General features: G+C 47.7%; 1 protein-coding gene across 1 annotated transcript in view; it reads right to left on the reverse strand.

The window, feature by feature from the left end:
* Positions 1 to 21,264, reverse strand: part of LOC130283129 (alpha-2-macroglobulin-like protein 1) — a 266,692-nt gene that overhangs the window by 113,539 nt on the left and 131,889 nt on the right. Inside the window, exon 14 of the mRNA XM_056532319.1 lies at positions 13,340 to 13,492. Within this exon, the coding sequence (XP_056388294.1) occupies positions 13,340 to 13,492 (153 nt within the window). The remainder of the gene's footprint in view (positions 1 to 13,339; positions 13,493 to 21,264) is intronic.

Genomic DNA, 21,264 nt, shown 5'->3' on the forward strand with positions numbered 1-21,264 from the left:
AGTCTCCTCCCTTGCACTCCCTTGCCGGATCTTGTTGCCTTAGTGCCAGTGAAAGCGTTCCTTGTGTGTTTAATAGCCTGTGTACCAGTACCTTTGCTATCTCCCCTGACTACGAACCTTGCCGCCTGCCCCCGACCTTCTGCTACGTCCGACCTTGCTACTGCCTACTCCCTTGTACCTCGCCTTTCTTCAGTATCTTCAGCAGCCAGAGAGGTGAGCCGTTGCTAGTGGATACGACCTGGTCACTACCGCCGCAGCAAGACCATCCCGCTTTGCGGCGGGCTCTGGTGAAAACCTGTAGTGGCTTAGAACCGGTCCACTAGCGCGGTCCTCGCCAATCCCTCTCTGGCACAGAGGATCCACCTCCTGCCAGCCGGCATCGTGACAGTTGGTTTTCACTTTGGCGTTTTTGCCAGCGGCTTTTATTCTTTTTTGGACTTTAGCAAACCAAAGGAGTGATGGAGATACCTTTTTTTAATAAAATTTTGCAGGGTATCATTAAAAAAAAATTATAAAAAAGATACAGTAGTGATGGAGAAAATTGTATTTAAATGAAGTTTATCTTCTTTATAACAAGATTTTTATAAATTTTTAAACAGGGATCAATTTATGTGGGCGGGCAGGGAACTAAAAATGAAGCCGACAATAATAAAAACGTAGTGTGTGTGTTTTTCACTTTTTTTTTTTACATTTTTTAGGTAGTACTACTACTCACAGCATGGAACACACTGTTCCATGATGGGAGTAGTAGGACCTGTATTTATTGACAGATTGCCCCATATTTCCCGCAGAGAGCTGTGATTTGCCAGATGGTTCCAGCCAATCACAACTCTCTGTGGGAAATATGTATAGGTGTATATATACGTCAGTGCAGGGAACCATAGAAGAGTGGTTGGCCCCATCTATACATTATACAGGAGGATCACAGCGGGTGTCAGAAGTTACACTCCCTGCGATCTGTCTATTAATGCAGGTACTACAGCTCCCAACATGGAGCAGAGTGTGCTCGATGTTGGGAGTAGTAGTACCTGCAGTAAGAAACAGAACACAGCAAGTGTCACTTCTCCTGACACCCACTGCGATCCTCCTGATGTCAATGTCGGGGCTCAGCTGTGCTCATGGCTACAGAGCTGGGAGAACAGCTGATGCTGAGCAGTAGCTATATGTCATATATCTACTGTCCAGTAAGAACTTACAGTGAGCCTGCAAAGTGTATACAGTATACACATTGCTGGCTCACTTAACTCCTTGCTGAGCTGTGCACTATGCGCAAGCCCAGGAAGGAAAGAGTTAAAGGGGTATTCCAGGCAAAAACTTTTTTATATATATCAACTGGCTCTGGAAAGTTAAACAGATTTGTAAATGACTTCTATTAAAAAATCTTAATCCTTCCAATAGTTATAAGCTTCTGAAGTTTTCTGTCTAACTGCTCAATGATGATGTAACATCCCGGGAGCTGTGCATGATGGGAGAATATCCCCATAGGAACTGCACAGCTCCCGTGACGTGAGTCATCAGAAAGCAGTTAGACAGAAAACAGCATCTCAACTTCAGAAGCTAATAACTATTGGAAGGATTAAGATTTTTTAATAGAAGTAATTTACAAATCTGTTTAACTTTCCGGAGCCAGTTGATATATAAAAAAAAGTTTTGGCCTGGAATTCCCCTTTAACTTACACTGCTGGTGATGATGTCATTAGGGCAGAGCTACAGAAGGGAGCCAGGCTGGTAAATCTGAAGCTCTGTGTTAGGATTCGGCAGGCTGGATGCGGATCCTCTGTGTCAGCGAGGGATTGGCGTGGACTATGTCAGTGGACCAGTTCTAGGTTGCTACTGGTATTCACCAGAGCCCGCCGCAAAGCGGGATGGTCTTGCTGCGGCGGTAGCAACCAGGTCGTATCCACCGACAACTGCTCAACCTCGCTGACTGCTGAAAATGCGTGGGACAGAAGGACTAGACAGAGGCAAGGTCAGACGTAGCAGAAGGTCGGGGCAGGCGGCAAGGTTCGTAGTCAATGGAGATAGCAAGAAGTCAGGAACACTGGTAAGGCAAACACTGTAAACGCTTTCTCTGGCACAAGGCAACAAGATCCGGCAAGGAAGGGAAGGGGAAGTGAGGTTATATAGACAGGTGCACAGGTGGACGCTAATCAGACTGATTGGGCCAGGCACCAATCATTGGTGCACTGGCCCCTTAAATCTTAGAGAGCTGGCGCGCGCGCACCCTAAGGAGCGGAGCTGCGCGCACCAGGACGTGACAGCCGGGGACCGGGACAGGTGAGTGACTTGGGATGCGATTCGCGAGCGGGCGCGTCCCGCTATGCAAATCGCATCGCCGCCGGCAGTGTCAGTGCAGCGCTCCCGGTCAGCGGGTCTGACTGGGGCGCTGCAGAGAGAGGAACGCCGCGAGCGCTCCGGGGAGGAGCAGGGACCCGGAGCACTCGGCGTAACACTCTGTTCACATTGTCTATTTTGTATAATGTGAACAGACCCTTCTGGCAGTGTCCTCCAGGACAGGGAGACTCCAGCTGTTGCTATACTACAACTCCCAGCATGACCAGACAGCCAAAGGCGGATTCGATGGATTACGGTGGATGAACTGGATTTTTTTTCCTATTAATAAAATGGTTAACAAGGGCTGTCTGGGCATGCTGGGAGTTGTAGTTTTGCACCAATTGGAGGCTCCCTGTTTGGGTAGACATTGCATTATGGGCGATCTCCCCAATGGACAGCACCAAAAATGTCCTAACCAAGTTTTTTGTGTTTTGTTTTTTTCTTCTCGTTTCAGATCCGTGTATGCAGAGGTTTACGGCAGATTCAATGGATTACGGCGGATGAACTGATTTTTTTTTCCTTTTAATAAAATGGTTAACGAGGGCTGTGGGGGAGTGTTTATTAAAATAAAATAATTTTTTCAATGTGTCATCTTTTTTTTTTTTATTGAATTTTGAGGCTTAGTAGTGGAATCCATTACTAAGCCAAGGCTTAGTGTTAGCCCCAAAAACAGCTAGCGCTAATCCCCAATTATTACCCTTGCACCCACCACCACAGGGGTGCCGGGAAGAGCCGGTACCAACAGGCCCGGGCTGGAGCGTCAAAAATGGCATTCCTGGGCCTAGGCAGTAACAGGCTGGCGTTATTTAGGTTGGGGAGGGCCAGTAACAATGGTCCTCGCCCACCCTGGTAATGTCAGGCTGTTGCTGCTTGGTTGGTATCTGGCTGAGAATAAAAAGACGGGGAACCCTATGCATTTTTTTAATAAATAAGTACATTTAAAAATAATGCATAGGATTCCCCGTATTTCTATTCTCAGCCAGATACCAAGCTCTCCCCAGCCTAAATAACGCCAGCCTGTTACCACCTAGGCCCAGGAGTGCCATTTTTGACACTCCGGGCCTGTTAGCTCTGGCTCTTCCTGGCACCCCTTTGGCAGTGGATATCGGGGTAATAATTGGAGGTTAGCGCTAGTTGTTTTTGGGATTTAAAAAAAACGACGACACCATTGGAATTTTATTTTATTTTAACCCCTTAACGTATGTATACGTCTCCGCACCCTGGGATTTAAGGACCCATGACGTATATGTACGTCATGGCGTTTTCCGGTCTCTGCCGCTCACCGGGCAGAGATCGGAACGGCATGCCTGCTGAAATCCTTCAGCAGGCATGCCGTGCAAATGCCGATGCGGGTCCCCCCCCCCATGTCGGCGATCGCAGAAAATCTGTGGCAGTTTTTCTGGCGTTTTGCTGGCGTTTTTTTAGGTGTTAAAAAATAACCAAGTGAGTAGAACCACCAAGCCTGCGAAGGATCAGGGATGGACATCAGGGCGTAGCGGCGGCTGCGTGTGAACTCTCCTTCTACGAACCCCTCCTCCCCCCCTGTAATTCCTGATCCGGAGCTGACTATGGAGACTGGCGACGGCCCTTACCGGAGGATGTGGCCGCCAAAGTGAGGTTCTGTCCGGCTGGATAGGATGGCGCTCCCCTCTGTGCGTGTAGAGATGGGAGGTTATGACCTAGGAGGAGGGGAGTCCGTGACGGGGGCTGCTGCTCGGCTTCCCCCGGCTCCCTGGCTGCTGTCTCCCCCTCCGCTTGCCATTGATGGTCTTGCCGGTCAGCTGGCGGTCTGTGATTGGAGGGCGGGCCGACCAGCTGACCATAACTCACGTGTGCGGAAGCAGATGTAGAGACCCACGCTGAAGTGGATGGTGGCATTCATGGTGTCGGGCCTGAGCGCGGCCGGAGAGATGTGAGTGGGGGACATTGATTTATACTTCGGGACTTGCCCTCTGAAGGGTTTTGCTTGCTTCATGGAGTTTTATTTGGATTAACTGGGGTTCTGGTCTGGTATAATTTTGTATATTTGCTGATGTACTGGGCTTCCCGGTTCTTCCCTTTTTCCCCCACCCCCCCCCCCCGCCGCCAGCTATGGCCCGCAGAGCGTCGGGCCGTGGGAGGGGGGGGGGTTACCGGTCGGGTGGTGAATGACCTTGGGTTTCCGCGGGGTGGAGGGGGGGGGCTTTCACTGGTGGGTTCGGTTGTCTCTCTCCTCTCAAGCCCCCCCCCCCCCCACGGGAGCGGGTCCAGATGGTGGGGGGGGGTGATGGGTAAAATTGGTAGAAGTAAGATTGCTGCACAAAGGGAGGCAAAGGACGCCATACAGAGCCTGAAAAGGGTGGAGTAGACTCCCCACTGTCTACCTACGTACCAGGATCTATTTTTGAATTAGTGATATTGTACTCCCCCACTCCTTTTTTAATAGAGACTTATGGACTATTTTTCGCCAAGAAGGATTGATTTACTGAGCTTATGACCGCAAGTTTTCTCTATCATCACAAGTGTGGACATAGTAAGCCAGAGGAAGGTGGAGGGCAGAAGTAAGCAATTTTGGTGAACTTAAGTGACTGTGTCTTTTCCCGTTGTTCCTCTATCCCTCCCAGGTCATCTAACATTACATATTTGCTGTCTGATAGACTTTTGAGAGTCTCGGGTCCAAAAGAATTATAAGTTAAATAGTAGGGGTGAAGGGAGTGGAGAGAGAATATGCCTCCCAAGCCAAACATAAGAAGATCTGTCTCCTCTAAAGGTGCCACTGGGGCTGGCAAGATTGATAAATTTGTGAAGGCCTCACCAGGCTGGACTAAAACAATGGGTAATAAAACATCACCCCCTAAATCCAGTGTGGAGAATACAGGCTCCAGATTTGCAATACTCCAGGATATCTCTGATGATGGGGAGGAGGTAGCTGGAGTTAAAAAATCAAAGATTGAGAGAAACCAGGAAGAAGTGCAGAGATGTAATCAGTCCTTGTCGGATCTCCACATTCAGGTCGGCTCTCTAGTCTCTGATCTCTCTATAATAAGGGATGAAACTAATAAGATCCGAGACCATACTTGTCACGATTCGGCTACAGGTAGTGGATCCTCTGTGTCAGCGAGGGATTGGCGTGGACCGTGCTGGTGGACCGGTTCTAAGAGGCTACTGGTGTTCACCAGAGCCCGCCGCAAAGCGGGATGGTCTTGCTGCGGCAGTAGCAACCAGGTCGTATCCACTAGCAATGGCTCAACCTCGCTGACTGCTGAGAAGGCGTGGGACAGAAGGACTAGGCAGAGGCAAGGTCAGACGTAGCAGAAGGTCGGGGCAGGCGGCAAGGTTCGTAGTCAAGATGGATAGCAGGAGATCAGGTAACACAGGCTTGGACAACACTAAACGCTTTCACTATCACAAGGCAACAAGATCCGGCAAGGAAGTGCAGGGGCAGTGAGCAGATATAGCCTGGGAGCAGATGGAAGCCAATTAAGCTAATTGGGCCAGGCACCAATCATTGGTGCACTGGCCCTTTAAGTCTCAGAGAGCTGGCGCGCGCGCGCGCCCTAGAGAGCGGAGCCACGCGCGCCAGCACATGACAGCAGGGGACCGGGACGGGTAAGTGACTTGGGATGCGATTCGCGAGCGGGCGCGTCCCGCTGTGCGAATCGCATCCCCGACGGCCATGTCAGTGCAGCGCTCCCGGTCAGCGGGACTGACCGGGGCGCTGCAGGGAGAGAGACGCCGTGAGCGCTCCGGGGAGGAGCAGGGACCCGGAGCACTCGGCGTAACAATACTAAAGTAATGGAGAAGGCTCTGCCAGTAGTAGAGAAGGAGGTCTCTGCCCTTACAGAGGAGTCTAGGTCTCTGAGGAAGGAAGTGGGGGAGTTGAAACTGAAAGTTATCGATCTATAGGATAGAGCTAGATCAAATATTAGAATGGTGGGATTTCCAGAAGAGGTGTAAAATGGTGACATGAGATCTTTTTGCTCTACATGACTGCAGGAGTTGGTGGGCTAGCAGGGTTTGACCCCTATGTTTGGTATTGAGCGGGCCCATCGGGTTCCGATTCGGAGACCTCCACCTGGCTCTCCCACAAGGACTATTATAGTCAAACTTTTCAGTTCTAATGATCGGGACATTATTATCCGGAAAGCACGAGAGAAGGGTCAACTACTCCATGGGGGAGTGTCAATTTACCCGGACTACGCTAGAGCTACTCAAATAAAAAGAGCCTCCTTTAGAGACATTAAGAGATGGTTGGCATTGGCTAAAGTTCAATTTTCATACATTTTCCCTGCTACGCTACGCTACGACAAAATCTATTTCTTCACAGAGAGTAATGAAGCAGGGAATTGGTTGGATCAGGAAGGGATAAAATAATTGTTAGAATTATGGGTTTGCTAGGTGGTGTCCGGTGCAGATGGTTCTCTTTTTTGGGGGTCTGGTCTGCTCCGGACGGCATCAGTGAATACATGTATTTTTTTTCTATTTCTTTTGAGCGGGGGCGGGGAGGAGGAGTTAGATGACATAGGATAGAGACCCGATAATGTTAACAGGTCATAAGGAGGGAGGGGAAGGAAAATATTGGAGATTGGGACTGCCAGAGGGGGAAGAGGGCTCTTTTTTTTTTTTTTTTTTTCTCATCTAAAGTTTGTAATTTATGAGAGATAGATTAGAGATATTTTTCTGGAATGTTAGGTAAGAGAGTGGCAATTTTTGACAGGGTCCAAAACTATCTGCCAGCCATTGTTTGTCTGGTTGAATCCCATGTTACCAGGGAATCCGAGGGGGAAAATTTCTAGAAGATGGGCCCAGATGGAGTTTCACTCCTCAGCATCCAGTTATTCAGCAGGGGTCTCTGTATATATACATAGAGCTATCCTAGTAAAGATTTTTAGCAAGAAGATAGATTATGGGGGTCAATTAGTTTTTTTGCAGGTCAAACTATTCGATTGGGAAGTCTTGATGGCCTTTTTTTATGTCCCTCCGCCATTCTCCATTACTAGATTTGATTGCCTTCTCTAAAGGGAAGGAACATTTCCCTCTATATCTGTTTGGAGATTACAATTGTGTAATGAACCCAACTCAGGACAGGTCCTCAATCAGGGCTGTGTCACGATGCCGGCTGGCAGGTAGTGGATCCTCTGTGCCAGAGAGGGATGGCGAGGACCGCGCTAGTGGACCGGTTCTAAGCCACTACAGGTTTTCACCAGAGCCCGCCGCAAAGCGGGATGGTCTTGCTGCGGCGGTAGTGACCAGGTCGTATCCACTAGCAACGGCTCACCTCTCTGGCTGCTGAAGATGCTGAAGATAGGCGCGGTACAAGGGAGTAGGCAGAAGCAAGGTCGGACGTAGCAGAAGGTCGGGGGCAGGCGGCAAGGATCGTAGTCAGGGGCAACGGCAGGAGGTCAGGAACACGGACTAGGAACAGACAAGGGAACGCTTTCACTAGGCACAAGTGCAACAAGATCCGGCAAGGGAGTGCAAGGGAGGAGACTAGATATAAGCAGGGAACAGGTGGGAACCAATTAAGCTAATTGGGAAGATTGGGCCAGGCACCATCATTGGTGCACTGGCCCTTTAAATCGCAGAGACCCGGCGCGCGCGCGCCCTAGGGAGCGGGGCCGCGCGCGCCGGGACAGGACCGAGGGAGAGCGAGTCAGGTACGGGGGCCGGGGTGCGCATCGCGAGCGGGCGCTATCCGCATCGCGAATCGCATCCCGGCTGAAGGCGGGACCGCAGCGCACCCGGTCAGTGGATCTGACCGGGGCGCTGCAACAACGAAGATGAGGCGAGCGCTCCGGGGAGGAACGGGAACCCGGAGCGCTCGGCGTAACAGTACCCCCCCCCTTGGGTCTCCCCCTCTTCTTGGGGCCAAAGAACCTGAGGAAAAAAAACTCAATTTTTCCGTGATGAGGTCCGATGCAAATTAGGAGGGGTTCTGTGTGGAAACGTACGAGACAGTCCAATCTTTTATTGTAAAAACAATTGCTGTAGAGGGGTCTGGCGAGACTGGTCACAGGAACGTAGAACCTGTTGATGAGAGAGGCCAAAAAAAATTTTCCTGCAGATCCGGAATCCAAGAAGAGCATAGTAGAGAAGGAGAAGGTAGAGGCAGATATCCGCACAGGCACAGTAAGGCGTGGAGAAGCAGAGTTGACATCAAGAACTGTGTCACCTTTGTGCGGAGTCAGCGTACGTCTTTCCAGGCGGGGAGGACGGATAGGACAATCCTTCAGGAAGTGTTCGGTACCGGCATAGTACAGGCAAAGATTCTCCATGCGGCGTCGTGTCCTCTCTTGAGGTGTCAAGCAAGACCGGTCAACTTGCATAGCCTCCGCGGCGGGAAGCACAGGAACAGATTGCAGAGGACCAGAGGAGAGAGGAGCCGGAGAGAAAAAACGCTTCGTGCGAACAAAGTCCATATCCAGGCGGAGCTCCAGACGCCATCCGGAAGAACGCATGTCAATGCGAGTGGCTAGATGAATGAGTTCATGTAGGTCAGCAGGAGTCTCTCGTGCGGCCAGAACATCTTTAATGTTGCTGGATAGGCCTTTTTTAAAGGTCGCGCAGAGAATCTCACTATTCCAGGACAACTCGTAAGCAAGAGCACGGAACTGAATGGCGTACTCGCCAACGGAAGAAACACCCTGGGCCAGGTTCAGCAGGGCAATCTCGGCTGAAGAAGCTCGGGCAGGTTCCTCAAAGACACTTCGAATTTCCGAGAAGAAGGAGTGTACAGAGGCAGTGACGGGGTCATTGCGGTCCCAGAGCGGTGCGGCCCATGACAGAGCTTTTCCAGACAGAAGGCAGAACACGAAAGCCACCTTAGACCTTTCAGTAGGAAACTGGTCCGACATCATCTCCAAGTGCTGGGAACATTGCGAAAGAAAGCCACGGCAATACTTAGAGTCCCCATTAAATTTGTCCGGCAAGGACAGGCGGAGGCTAGGAGTGGCCACTCGCTGCGGAGGAGGTGCAGGAGCTGGCGGAGGAGAAGATTGCTGGAGAAGTTGCGACTGAAGTTGGTGCGAAATGGTGGACATTTCCGACAGCTGACGGGTTAGAAGGGCGATCTGTCGGGCTTGCTGGGCGGCCACCGTGGTGAGGTCAGCGACAACTGGCAGAGGAACTTCAGCGGGATCCATGGCCGGATCTACTGTCACGATGCCGGCTGGCAGGTAGTGGATCCTCTGTGCCAGAGAGGGATGGCGAGGACCGCGCTAGTGGACCGGTTCTAAGCCACTACAGGTTTTCACCAGAGCCCGCCGCAAAGCGGGATGGTCTTGCTGCGGCGGTAGTGACCAGGTCGTATCCACTAGCAACGGCTCACCTCTCTGGCTGCTGAAGATGCTGAAGATAGGCGCGGTACAAGGGAGTAGGCAGAAGCAAGGTCGGACGTAGCAGAAGGTCGGGGGCAGGCGGCAAGGATCGTAGTCAGGGGCAACGGCAGGAGGTCAGGAACACGGACTAGGAACAGACAAGGGAACGCTTTCACTAGGCACAAGTGCAACAAGATCCGGCAAGGGAGTGCAAGGGAGGAGACTAGATATAAGCAGGGAACAGGTGGGAACCAATTAAGCTAATTGGGAAGATTGGGCCAGGCACCATCATTGGTGCACTGGCCCTTTAAATCGCAGAGACCCGGCGCGCGCGCGCCCTAGGGAGCGGGGCCGCGCGCGCCGGGACAGGACCGAGGGAGAGCGAGTCAGGTACGGGGGCCGGGGTGCGCATCGCGAGCGGGCGCTATCCGCATCGCGAATCGCATCCCGGCTGAAGGCGGGACCGCAGCGCACCCGGTCAGTGGATCTGACCGGGGCGCTGCAACAACGAAGATGAGGCGAGCGCTCCGGGGAGGAACGGGAACCCGGAGCGCTCGGCGTAACAGGCTGGAAGAGAATCTGACACCCCCCTCCATAAATTATGTGTAGAAAGGGGTTGGAGGGACCCGTGGCGTTTAATGAATCCTGAAACGAGGGTGTTTTCATGTTTTTCGGCCTCCTATAAAGTGGCATTGCGTTTCGATATTGTTCTTTCTAACGATAGGGGTTGCGGTTTATTGAAGGAGTTAGGTAATGGAGCTTAGAATTGGGGACCGGGAAAATCAGGAGAGGGTTTTTAGTCTGAACCCCCACTGGCTTAACTTGATTGGAGGTAAAGAGGAAATTGTGAAAGAGCTATGGGAATGTTGGGAGTTGAATAAGAACTCAGCCCCTTCCAAGATAGTATGGGATACTATAAAAGCAGTTTTGAGGGGGATTTTATATAGGGAGATTCAAAGGAAAAAGAAGGCGTTTAATAAAGTAGAACAGGATCTGAGAGAGAAGGTTAGAGAGGCCGAGGAGAAATATGAGGCGGAGAGATCTGAAAAGAACTTTAGGGAGTTAGAATTAGGACAAGGGAAGCTGTCAGGGTATTATTTTGAAAAAGCACAACATAGGATTTTTTTTTCGGGACAGAAGGTCTTTGTGGAAGGAGCCCGTCCAGGGAAACTTTTAGCGAATTTAGTTAGAGCCCAAAGGGAGAGGTGTGATATCTTGGCCCTATATGATTAAAATGGGATTATTCAATCTTCGCAGGAGGAGTTACAGAAGATTGCCCGACAGTACTATCAACAACTATATGGTTCAGAGGGGGTGGTAGGGGATAGTGAGATCGAGGCATATCTGGAGGATATTGAACTTCCAGCTGTGGATAGGATGACTTTGGAAAGTCTTAATAAACAAATTACAGTAGAAGAACTGGAGGAAGCTTTAGAGAATTGTCCGAATTCATCAGCTCCGGGTTGGATGGCCTACCCTATTCCATATATAAGTAGTATAAGGAGGTCTTACTACCTATCCTCTGTATAGTTTTGGAGGAGGCTCGGAAGGGGGGAGAACTGCCTCCCTCAATGTTAGAAACCAAAATAGTTCTAATTCGTAAAAAAGAGAAAGATAGTTTGAAAATGGAATCCTATCGGCCTATATCCTTGATAAATTCAGACGCCAAGATCTTGGCCAAACTTTTGGCCAGAGGATTGTCCCCCCTTCTCTCTGACCTCGTAGGGGTTGAGCAAACCGGCTTTATTCCGGGGCGCTCAATCCATAGTAACCTGGTGCATTGGTTAATGTTCAGTTGGGATCTGATCCTTTCCACTCCACCCTGTCACTTGACGCCATGAAGGCATTTGACAGGGTGGAGTGGAATTTTTTATGGAGGGTTCTTAGGAATTTGGTATAGAGGGGGATATGTTGGAATGGTTTAAGTTGTTATATAAGAATCCTAGGGCTAGGGTTGCAGTAAATGGGTCTTTGTCATCCCAATTGGACATAGGACGGGGCACTAGGCAGGGATGTCCTTTCTCACCTATGCTATTTGTTCTTTTTTTGGAGCCACTGGCGAGGAAGCACAAAAAAGCGGAAGACTTGAGGGGATTCAGGATTAAGGGAGTAGAAGATAAATCTCTAATGTACGCTGACGATATTCTCCTATTTTTAGAAAACGCGTATATAGGGGTCCCAGTAGCAATTAGGGTTTTTGAGGACTTTGGGAGGGTTTCAGGTCTCAAAATTAATTGGGAAAAGCCTCTTTAATGCCTTTGGCAACAGGCAATATCAATGGTTATATGGGGGTGAAAGATCTGAAAGAAGATGAGAGTCTGGATTACTTGGGTATTAAAATAGCTCCAGCAAAATAATTTTTTACGCAGCTTAACTTATATCCGTTATTGAGTAAGTTTAGGAAAAAGGTAGACGCATGGGTCAAATTGCCTCTCTCAATAGCAGATAGGATAGGGTTAATCAAAATGGTAATTCTTCCTCAGGTATTATACGTTTTGGGGGCAGCCCCTTGCTGGATTCCTGGAAAATGGTTTCGGGGATTGGAAGCCCTTTTGGGAAGGTTGATTTGGGGGAGGGGTAGAGTACGTATGAAATATTTAAGTTGGGTACACTTGGAAGGAGAAGGTGGAGGGGGTCTACCATAATTTAGGTTATATTTTTCGGCAAAAAAATCTACAGAATATTAGACGGGGGTTGAGTGATGCACTTTGGGGGAAATTATTTAAAGACTATAAAAGGCACTATGGGAGTTTTTTTGAATTTGTTGAAGCTGGCCTTCCTGTAAAGAAGGATTTGGGACAGGTTTCTTTGATAGGGTTATATAGAAAAATGTGGCAAGAGGTAAAAAAGAGATGTAAGTTAGAGGGAAGTTTAAGGAATACGGTTTTATGGGATAATATAGAGTTGGTACACTTCCAATGCTTAGGTTGTGATTTCTGGAAAGGGAAAGGGGTTAAATATGTTGCACAGATTTTTCAGGATGGAGAGATTAAAAAAATTGAAACACTAAAAAAGGAGTTTGGTTTGCGGAATTAACATACATTTTGGTATCTTCAAATGTTTGAAGCATATAGATGCACTGATAAGGACAAAGTCTACAACACTGAGATGTCTACACATATGGTGATAGATTATATGAATCTTGAAGGAGGAGGGAAGTTAAAACATATTTATAGGCTACTCCTTAAAACTGTATCTGTCAATTTTCAGGGAAACAAGAAAGGGAGGTGGGAGGAAGTACTTGGTTTGGTTTCTGAGGAAGAAGTAGAGGTATGTCTCTTTGAAAAGTAATTGTATTTACTTTTTAATTTTTATAATAAAAAAATTAAAAATAAATAAATAACCAAGTGGAAACCTAGTCTAAAGGGTAAAAATAACACTAAATACAAAAATGCCATGTATTTATGATGTTTCACTACTCCATGTTAGCTTCCAGCTAACATCTGGCTGCAGCTTTTGTGGCCCAAAAAAGGCACATGCAGCGAGTATGGCTTATTTTGGGAATTTCTGGATAAAAATGCAGTGCTTGCTCACACAGGCAAATTTTAATGCGAACTTGCAGCGGCAAGTAAATGGGGTATGCAATGGATTTTCCGCAGCAGAAATACCACTGCCGAAAATCTGACGCGGAGAGCCTGCTCCCATTGAAACTCGCCCCAGCAATTAAATTCATCTGTGTGAATGAGCCCTAAGAAAGAATTAAAACTTACCACATCTGTTATCGGATTATCAGAATGAGGGTTTTTGAGCAAGTATCCTTTATCTACAGAGCGCACAGAGCACAAGGACCCGGCTTCTGCTGTAACTTCAAGGTTCACATTTTCCCCAGGTCGGACTTGTTCTTCGGAGAAGCTAAGTTTCACCTAATTGTATAAATGGTATGTGTTATTTTAAAATCTGGAAATCCTTTTGATATCTTACTTCTTTTATGTTGAGACACGATTGAGATTATTGAGATACTGATGATAAGTCCTGTTCTTCCTGGTTCAACTGTAGTATTAGCATTGGGAATGTACATATCAAAATTTAGCATTGGATATATATATATATATATATATATATATATATATATATATATATACACACACACATATATATCTATATATATATATATATATTCCCCATTGACAATCACAGAAATACAATTTAAAAAGTTAAAGGGGTTATCCACCATAAGGTGATTTTAGTATGTACCTGGCAGATAGTAATGGACATGCTTAGGAAGGATCTGTTCTTGTTTTGGGGCTGAATGGCTATGTTGTGAAATTACCATAATACTGTGGCTAGCATTTTGTGTACTGGTATTTCCTGTCTGAGTCTTCTTTTTTTTACTACAAATCCCATAATCCCATTTTCCTCCCTCCCACACATCAGTCACCCCACCCATTGAAACATAAATGAGCTGCATCCATTCAAAAGACCTGTGGTTTTCAATCAGGGTGACTACAGCTGTTGCATTAGTTGCAGATTGATCTCTCTCCCACCAAGCGATCACTCCAACCATTGAAGCAGACAGTTAGAGATGAGTGAACGTTTGAAAAATTAGATTCGGCGAATTTTCCGAAAAAGTTTGTTTCGATCCAAATTTTTTTGTGGCGAATCTATATTAAAAAAGGCTATTTCTAGCCTACATACAGCCTCCATAGGGGTATAGAACACTTTTGATGTGTTCTAAAACGCATATGGAGTGTGCTGGGGTAGTGAAATAATACTGTTATTCAGAATAACAAGCAGATTACCGGCATCGTTTTTAGAATCACTGCCACACAGCAGCACAATGACAGAGCCTGGTGGTGGCATCAGCATGAGGAGACCATATAGTGGCTGAATGGCACAGCGTGGAGGTGTTGGCAGCATGAGGACACCATATAGTGGCTGAATGACACAGCTTGGATGAGGCTGAAGCATGAGGACACCATATAGTGGCTGAATGACACAGCGTGGAGGTGTTGGCAGCATGAGGAGACCATATAGTGATTGAATGGCACAGCCCCGAGTTGCCAGCAGCATGAGTAGGCACTAGGTCTTCACAATCCCTAAGATTAAAAGATGAATTTAGAAATTTAAACCGAAGATTTTGGATAGCGGGTGCTACCTATGATAAAATTTGAATTTCCCAGACCCAGGCCCAGTAGCGGCATCAGTAAACCATATATTGCTAGAACAACACAGCCTGGAGTTGGCAGAAGAAAAAACACAACAATTTTTGAAATTTTTGAGGAAGATTTTGGATAGCGGGTGCTACCTATGAGAAAATTTGAAATTCCCAGACCCAGGCCCAGCAGCGGCATCAGTAAACCATATATTGCCTGAATGACAAAGCCTGGAGTTGGCTGATGCATGAGTACACACCAGGGCTTCACAATCCCTAAGAAAAAACACAAAAATTTTAGAAATTTTTGAAGAAGATTTTGGATAGCGGGTGCTACCTATGATAAAATTTGAAATTCCTAGACCCAGGCCCAGCAGCGGCATTAGAAAACCATATATTGCCTGAATGACACAGCCTGGAGTTGACTGATGCATGAGTACACACCAGGGCTTCACAATCCCCCCAAACAACACAACAATTTAAGGAATTTATGAAGAAGATTTTGGATAGCGGGTGCTACCTATGAGAAAATTTGAAATTCCCAGACCCAGGCCCAGCAGCGGCATCAGTAAACCATATATTGACTGAATGACAAAGTCTGGAGTTGGCTGATGCATGAGTACACACCAGGGCTTCACAATCCCCCCCAAAAAACACAACAATTTAAGAAATTTATGAAGAAGATTTTGGATAGCGGGTGCTACCTATGAGAAAATTTGAAATTCCCAGACCCAGGCCCAGCAGTGGCATCAGTAAACCATACATTGCCTGAATGGCACAGCCTGGAGTTGGCTGTTGCATGAGGAGACCATTGAAATGATTTTTTATTTTGAAATTTCAATCAAACTTTAAGGGTCCCAGACCCCAGCGTGTGGGTACAAAGGACCAAATCCAACAAGCCCCCACAGGGCTCATGTGGCAGTGAGATGTAGGAGCAACGTCTCCATTGTCCTGACCGGCCATTGTTTCCAAGACTTTTCACCAAGACAAACCATGTGAAGAACAGCGTGACACCGCCGTGCCCTGCACACATGGAATGCTTGTCTGGGCAGTGGAGGCTTAGGAAACAGTGGAGGATGTGGAGGCGGAGTAGCACACTGTCACAGGACCAACGGGCTGACAGAGTGTGGCAGGAAGCAGCATGGGTACACACTAGGGCTTCACAATCCCTAAGAAAAAACAACCATGTTTTAAAAATTTCAAGAAGATTTTGGATAGCAGGTGCTACCTATGATAAAATTTGAAATTCCCAGACCCAGGCCCCACAGCGGCATCAGTAAACCATATATTGCCTGAATGACACAGCCTGGAGTTGGCTGATGCACGATTTCACAGCAGGGCTTCACAATCCCCCCAAAAAACACAACAATTTTAGAAATTTTTGAAAAAGATTTTGGATAGCGGGTGCTACCTATGAGAAAATGTGAAATTCCCAGACCCAGGCCCCACAACGGCATCAGTAAACCAAATATTGCCTGAATGACCCAGCCTGGAGTTGGCTGATGCATAAGGAGACCAATGAAATGTCAGATTTTTTTATTTGAAATTTAAATCAAACTTTGAGGGGCCCGGGTCCAACAAGCCCCCACAGGGCTCATGTGGCCGTGAGATGTAGGCGCAACGTCTCCATTGCCCTGACCGGCCCTTTTTTAATTTTTTGTACCTTTGTTTAAGAGCAAGCACATATCCAAGAGTCCAGAAGACTCTATGATGCAGGACGGTGGACAACAAAAAGACATTCTTCTCTAAAGTAATGTTTTCTGGAATAAAGACGCAGAGTTCATCCATTTCCGTATAATTTTTGACAATTTTAATTCAAAAATCACACACAACAAGCGTTCAATGGTGTAATGGTTGTTATTCCTTAAAATTCAGGTTTATTACTGAGAAAATTATCATAAAATTGGAAAAAAAAAGTACCCAAAAGGGTTTAATAACCCCATACTTTGCACCATAAATGTTGAAATTTTAATTAAGCATGTATGTATCTATTTCACAAATCATAAAATTAAAGACACAGGAGCAGACAGGAGTAGGCATCAGCAGTACCTTAGAGGCTTTCATAATCCCTTACACAGCACGATCAATTGCGAGATCGAGCAATAACAGGTGTGTGATGCCCTCAGATGTCTGGGGCTACATGCGCGCTACACTGAACGGACCAGCAAGTGTCTATTCTTCACCGACAAGTGCGGGTAACCCGCTCAACCCCGTTCATGATAGGGATCGGGGATTGCAATTATTTGCCATGAAAGAAGAATTCCAACTAAGTGCGGGTCATAAGCTCAGGTTCATTAGGTCTCTGGCCTTTGTACACACCGCCTGTCTCTACTACCGATTGGATGGTTTAGTGAGGTGCTCTGATCGGCCCCGGCGGGGTAGGCGACGGCCCTGGCAGAGCGCCGAGAATTTAAAGATCATTGTTGAAATTAGCATTAAGCATGTATTAGCTACTGCTAAACTTCCAAAAATTAAAGGCCCAATGCCAGAAGCATCAGTGAGGCAAGAAGTTCCTGAAAGACACAGGATGAGTCAGGAGCAAGCATTCGCAGTAACCAAGAGGGTTTCATAACCCCTTACATGTAAAGATCAATGTTAAAATTTGCATTAAGCATGTATTTAGCTACTGCTAAACATCCAAAAATTAAAGGGCCAAGGCCCGAAGCATCTGTGAAGCAAGTAGTTCCTGAAAGACACAGGATGAGCCAGGAGCAGGCATTCACAGTACCCAAGAGGGTTTCATAACCCCTTACATGTAAAGATCAATGTTGAAATTTGCATTAAGCATGTATTTAGCTACTGCTAAACATCCAAAAATTAAAGGCCCAAGGCCAGAAGCGTCAGTGAGGCTAGTAGTTTCTGAAAGACATAGGATGAGTCAGGAGCAGGCATTCAAGCGGACCAAGCGGACACCCGCGAAACCGGTTACCCACGCGCTCTCCGAGCTCGCATTCTTCTTCCTCCGAGCATGCTGCTGTAACTCCGTTCCATATGCAATAAAGAAAGTGCCATCCCGGCGAAAGTTCCTGGTGAGTGCTGTACAGTCTGTTTCCTCTATGCCTGGTGCTTCATGTTCTCTAGTTCAAGTTGTAGCACCCGTGGACAGCCGGTCAGTTGTCATCATTATCACTATTGCGGCAGCATTCCTCCACTCTGATCCCGGAGTGCCGGACTCTGTTTTCTATGCGTGTTTTTTTTACAAATAATGTGGCTTCCTCAAAGGGCCTGAGCAAACGGCAGGTGTCACGTATGAGCTGCCACTGGTTCACATTGAAGTTACACAGGGGAGTACTCTTATCTGCTTGGATCATCGAGAAATTGGTGATGGCTTTTCTTTGTTCATATAGTCTGTCCAACATATGGAGGGTGGAATTCCAACGTGTGGCAATGTCACAAATAAGACTATGTTGTGGGATACCGTTCTGATGCTGCAGCTCAAGGAAGGTGTGCTTGGCGGTGTACGAGTGGCTGAAGTGCATGCACAGTTTCCTTGCCATTTTCAGGATGTTTTGCAAATGGGCTGAAGACTTGAGGAAGTGCTTGACAACCAGATTCAACACGTGTGCCATGACACTTCCTTGCCGAAGCGCGGACACGATGTTCTTTCCGTTGTCGGTCACCATGGTTCCCATTTCCAGATTTCGTGGAGTAAGCCATACTCGGATTTCTTTACGAATGAACTTTAGCAGTTCCTCCCCTGTGTGACTCCGTTCGCTAAGGCAAACCATGTGAAGGACGACTTGACACCGCCGTGCCCTACACACATGGTACGATGAAGGACCACCGAGATTTGGATGTGCAGTGGAAGCCGAGGACACGGTGGAGGATGAGGAGGTGGCGTTGCACACTGTAACAGGACCAACTGCCTAAGAGCGAGAGCGTGGAGGAGGAAGCGGTGTGACCTGTCCAAGTTGCTGTTGTGGCTGTACAGGAACCACATTTACCCAGTGGTCCGTAAAAGACAAGTATTGTCCCTTCCCATAGTTACAGCTCCACACGTCGGCGCTGCCATGCACTTTTGAACACACCGACAGGCTCAAGGACTGGCCCACCTTCTCTTGTACAAACTTATGCAGGGCTGGTACTGCCTTTTTCGCGAAGAAATGATGGCTTGGGACTCTCCACCTCAGCTCGGCACACGCCATCAATTCTCTGAAAGGTGCAGAGTCCACCACTTCAAAAGGGAGGGACTGCAGCACCAGCAACTTGGACAGGAGCACATTCAACTTCTGCACAGTTGGATGAGTGGGCGCATACTGTTGTCTGTTGGACATGGATTGTTGTGGAATGGCTGACTAAAAGCGGGAGAAACAGGTGCGACAGAAGGAGGGTTTGACACACAGCTCCCTTCGGCTGAGGTGGTGGAGCCTTGGCTGGATGAAGGAGGGAGCGGATGGCCACTGGGTGATGCAGCAGGCTGGACCACTACATCAGAGCCACGGTTCTCCCAGGCTTCTTTATGGTGGCGAAGCATGTGTTGACACAGGGCCATGGTGCCGACATTGGGACCCTGGCCACGCTTCACCTTCTGCCTTCATATCTTGCATGTGGCTACGTGAACCTCCTCCGGAAGCCTGATGAAAAACTGCCACACCGCCGAGTAGCTGATTTTCCCACCCGCAGTCTGCACTAATTGACTGCTACTGGCGCCATCTCCAGGAACCCTTGTTCCACTACCTCCCGGAAAGGTAGGCTGCCGCAAAGCTGGTTTTCTCCCCTGGACATGTTTGGCTCCAGAAATTCCACTCCTGCCACTACGCTGACTGCCAACCGGGCTACCGCCTTGCTGCCTCAAGGGCAACCAGCAACTCTCTTCTCCTGATGATGATGAAACCCCTTCTGCACCCGGCTCCCAATTGCGATAGGCTTCATCATCATCAACAGGTGTGTGCACGTCACTGATGTCCTCCTCAGGTTCCCCAACAGTGTCTGCTTCAGGACCCTGAACCCTTGCAACACCGACCTCCCTCATCACTCTCCGCATCACTACTTGGCCGCCTAGCGGAGCAAGCGGCGCATGTCTCCTCCCCTTCTTGGCTGGGCAGTAGCTGCTGACTGTCCTCTATTAGATCGTCCCCAGTGAATAGTGGAGCTGAACCCACAGCAGAAGATAATTCTCTAGGAGAGGGAACAGCATAGGACAAAGGCAATGGAAGGACAGGGACTGCTCCCGGGCCATGCCAACTGAGGGTTGTGTCTGAGGAACCCACCGACTGTTGACTGGGGGTGTCAGATGTCACTTGTGATGATGTGGATGAGCGTGTTAACCAATCGACGACGGCAGATGGGTCGAGACACGACCGCTGGCTAATAACGGGAGCTCAGGCCTCTCGCTGCGACTCCTGCTGCCACTCGCCCCTAGTCTGCTGCCAACTCTGCCTGAAGTATTTAGGCCTCTGCCACTCCTCTGTGCACGTCCTAGCACTTCTCTGCCTGACATACTTAGTGCGTATATGAGGGTATTACAATACGCTACACTGCTCTTTAAACAGTTTTTGTCTAGAACAGCAGCAGGTGATTACTTAAGGCTGTCCTTTCACAGTATGTAGGCCCTTAACTGATTAACAGGTACAAAATGGTACAATACTTGAATGTACGTATGTGGTATGCACTGATGAGGGCAATAATATGCTCAACAATACGCAGAAAAAACTCTGTATTTTTGTAAAACACCAGCCGGTGAGTACTATTGTTTGGACATTCACAGTATGTAGCCCCTTGACAGATTAACAGGTACAAAATGGTACAATACTTGGATGTACGTATGCTGTATGCACTGATGAGGGCAGAAACGTGCAACAATACGCAGAAAAAATTGTATTTTTGTAAAACACCAGCCGGTGAGTACTATTGTTTGGACTTTCACAGTATGTAGCCCCTTGACAGATTAACAGGTACAAAATGGTACAATACTTGGATGAACGTATGCGTTATGCACTGATGAGGGCAATAATATGCGTAACAATATGCAGAAAAAATAAGTATTTTTTAAAAACACCAGCAGGTGATTACTTTTGCCAGGAGTCAGGACTTTCCCTGTATCTAGACTTGTTACAGATACATAATAGTAGACTGCTTTGATGTAAGCATGTGCTATGCACGTATGAGGGCAGACAAATGCATTACAGTCGGCTGAAAAATAACGTATTTGTGAACAGCAGCAGGACCCAACAGTGCAGCACCACAAAAAAAAAATACAGGGATTAAACCCTAAATTGCACTCAGTCACAAAATTCTGAGCAGCAGATGATTTGTGGAGCAAAATAAACACTGAATTGTGCTGAAAAATGAGGAGATAAGATGGTTGATATAGTTCAGGCAGCTTGGAGATCTGTATGAGGCAGCTGACAGCTATCTGCCCCTCTCTGCTGCAATGCTCAATAACGTGAATAGGAGGTTTAGCTATCAATGATCCTTCTCAGAGTAACAGCACAGCACTCTGCACTCCTGCCTTTCCCTAATGCTGATGTGACTAGCAGTTGCAGTGTAACGCTGTGGTATGAGCTATTCACACACACACAGTCCCGTCCTCTCCATCTGAGT

The sequence above is a fragment of the Hyla sarda genome, chromosome 7, assembly GCF_029499605.1.
Source record: "Hyla sarda isolate aHylSar1 chromosome 7, aHylSar1.hap1, whole genome shotgun sequence".
Classification (NCBI taxonomy): Eukaryota; Metazoa; Chordata; class Amphibia; order Anura; family Hylidae; genus Hyla; species Hyla sarda.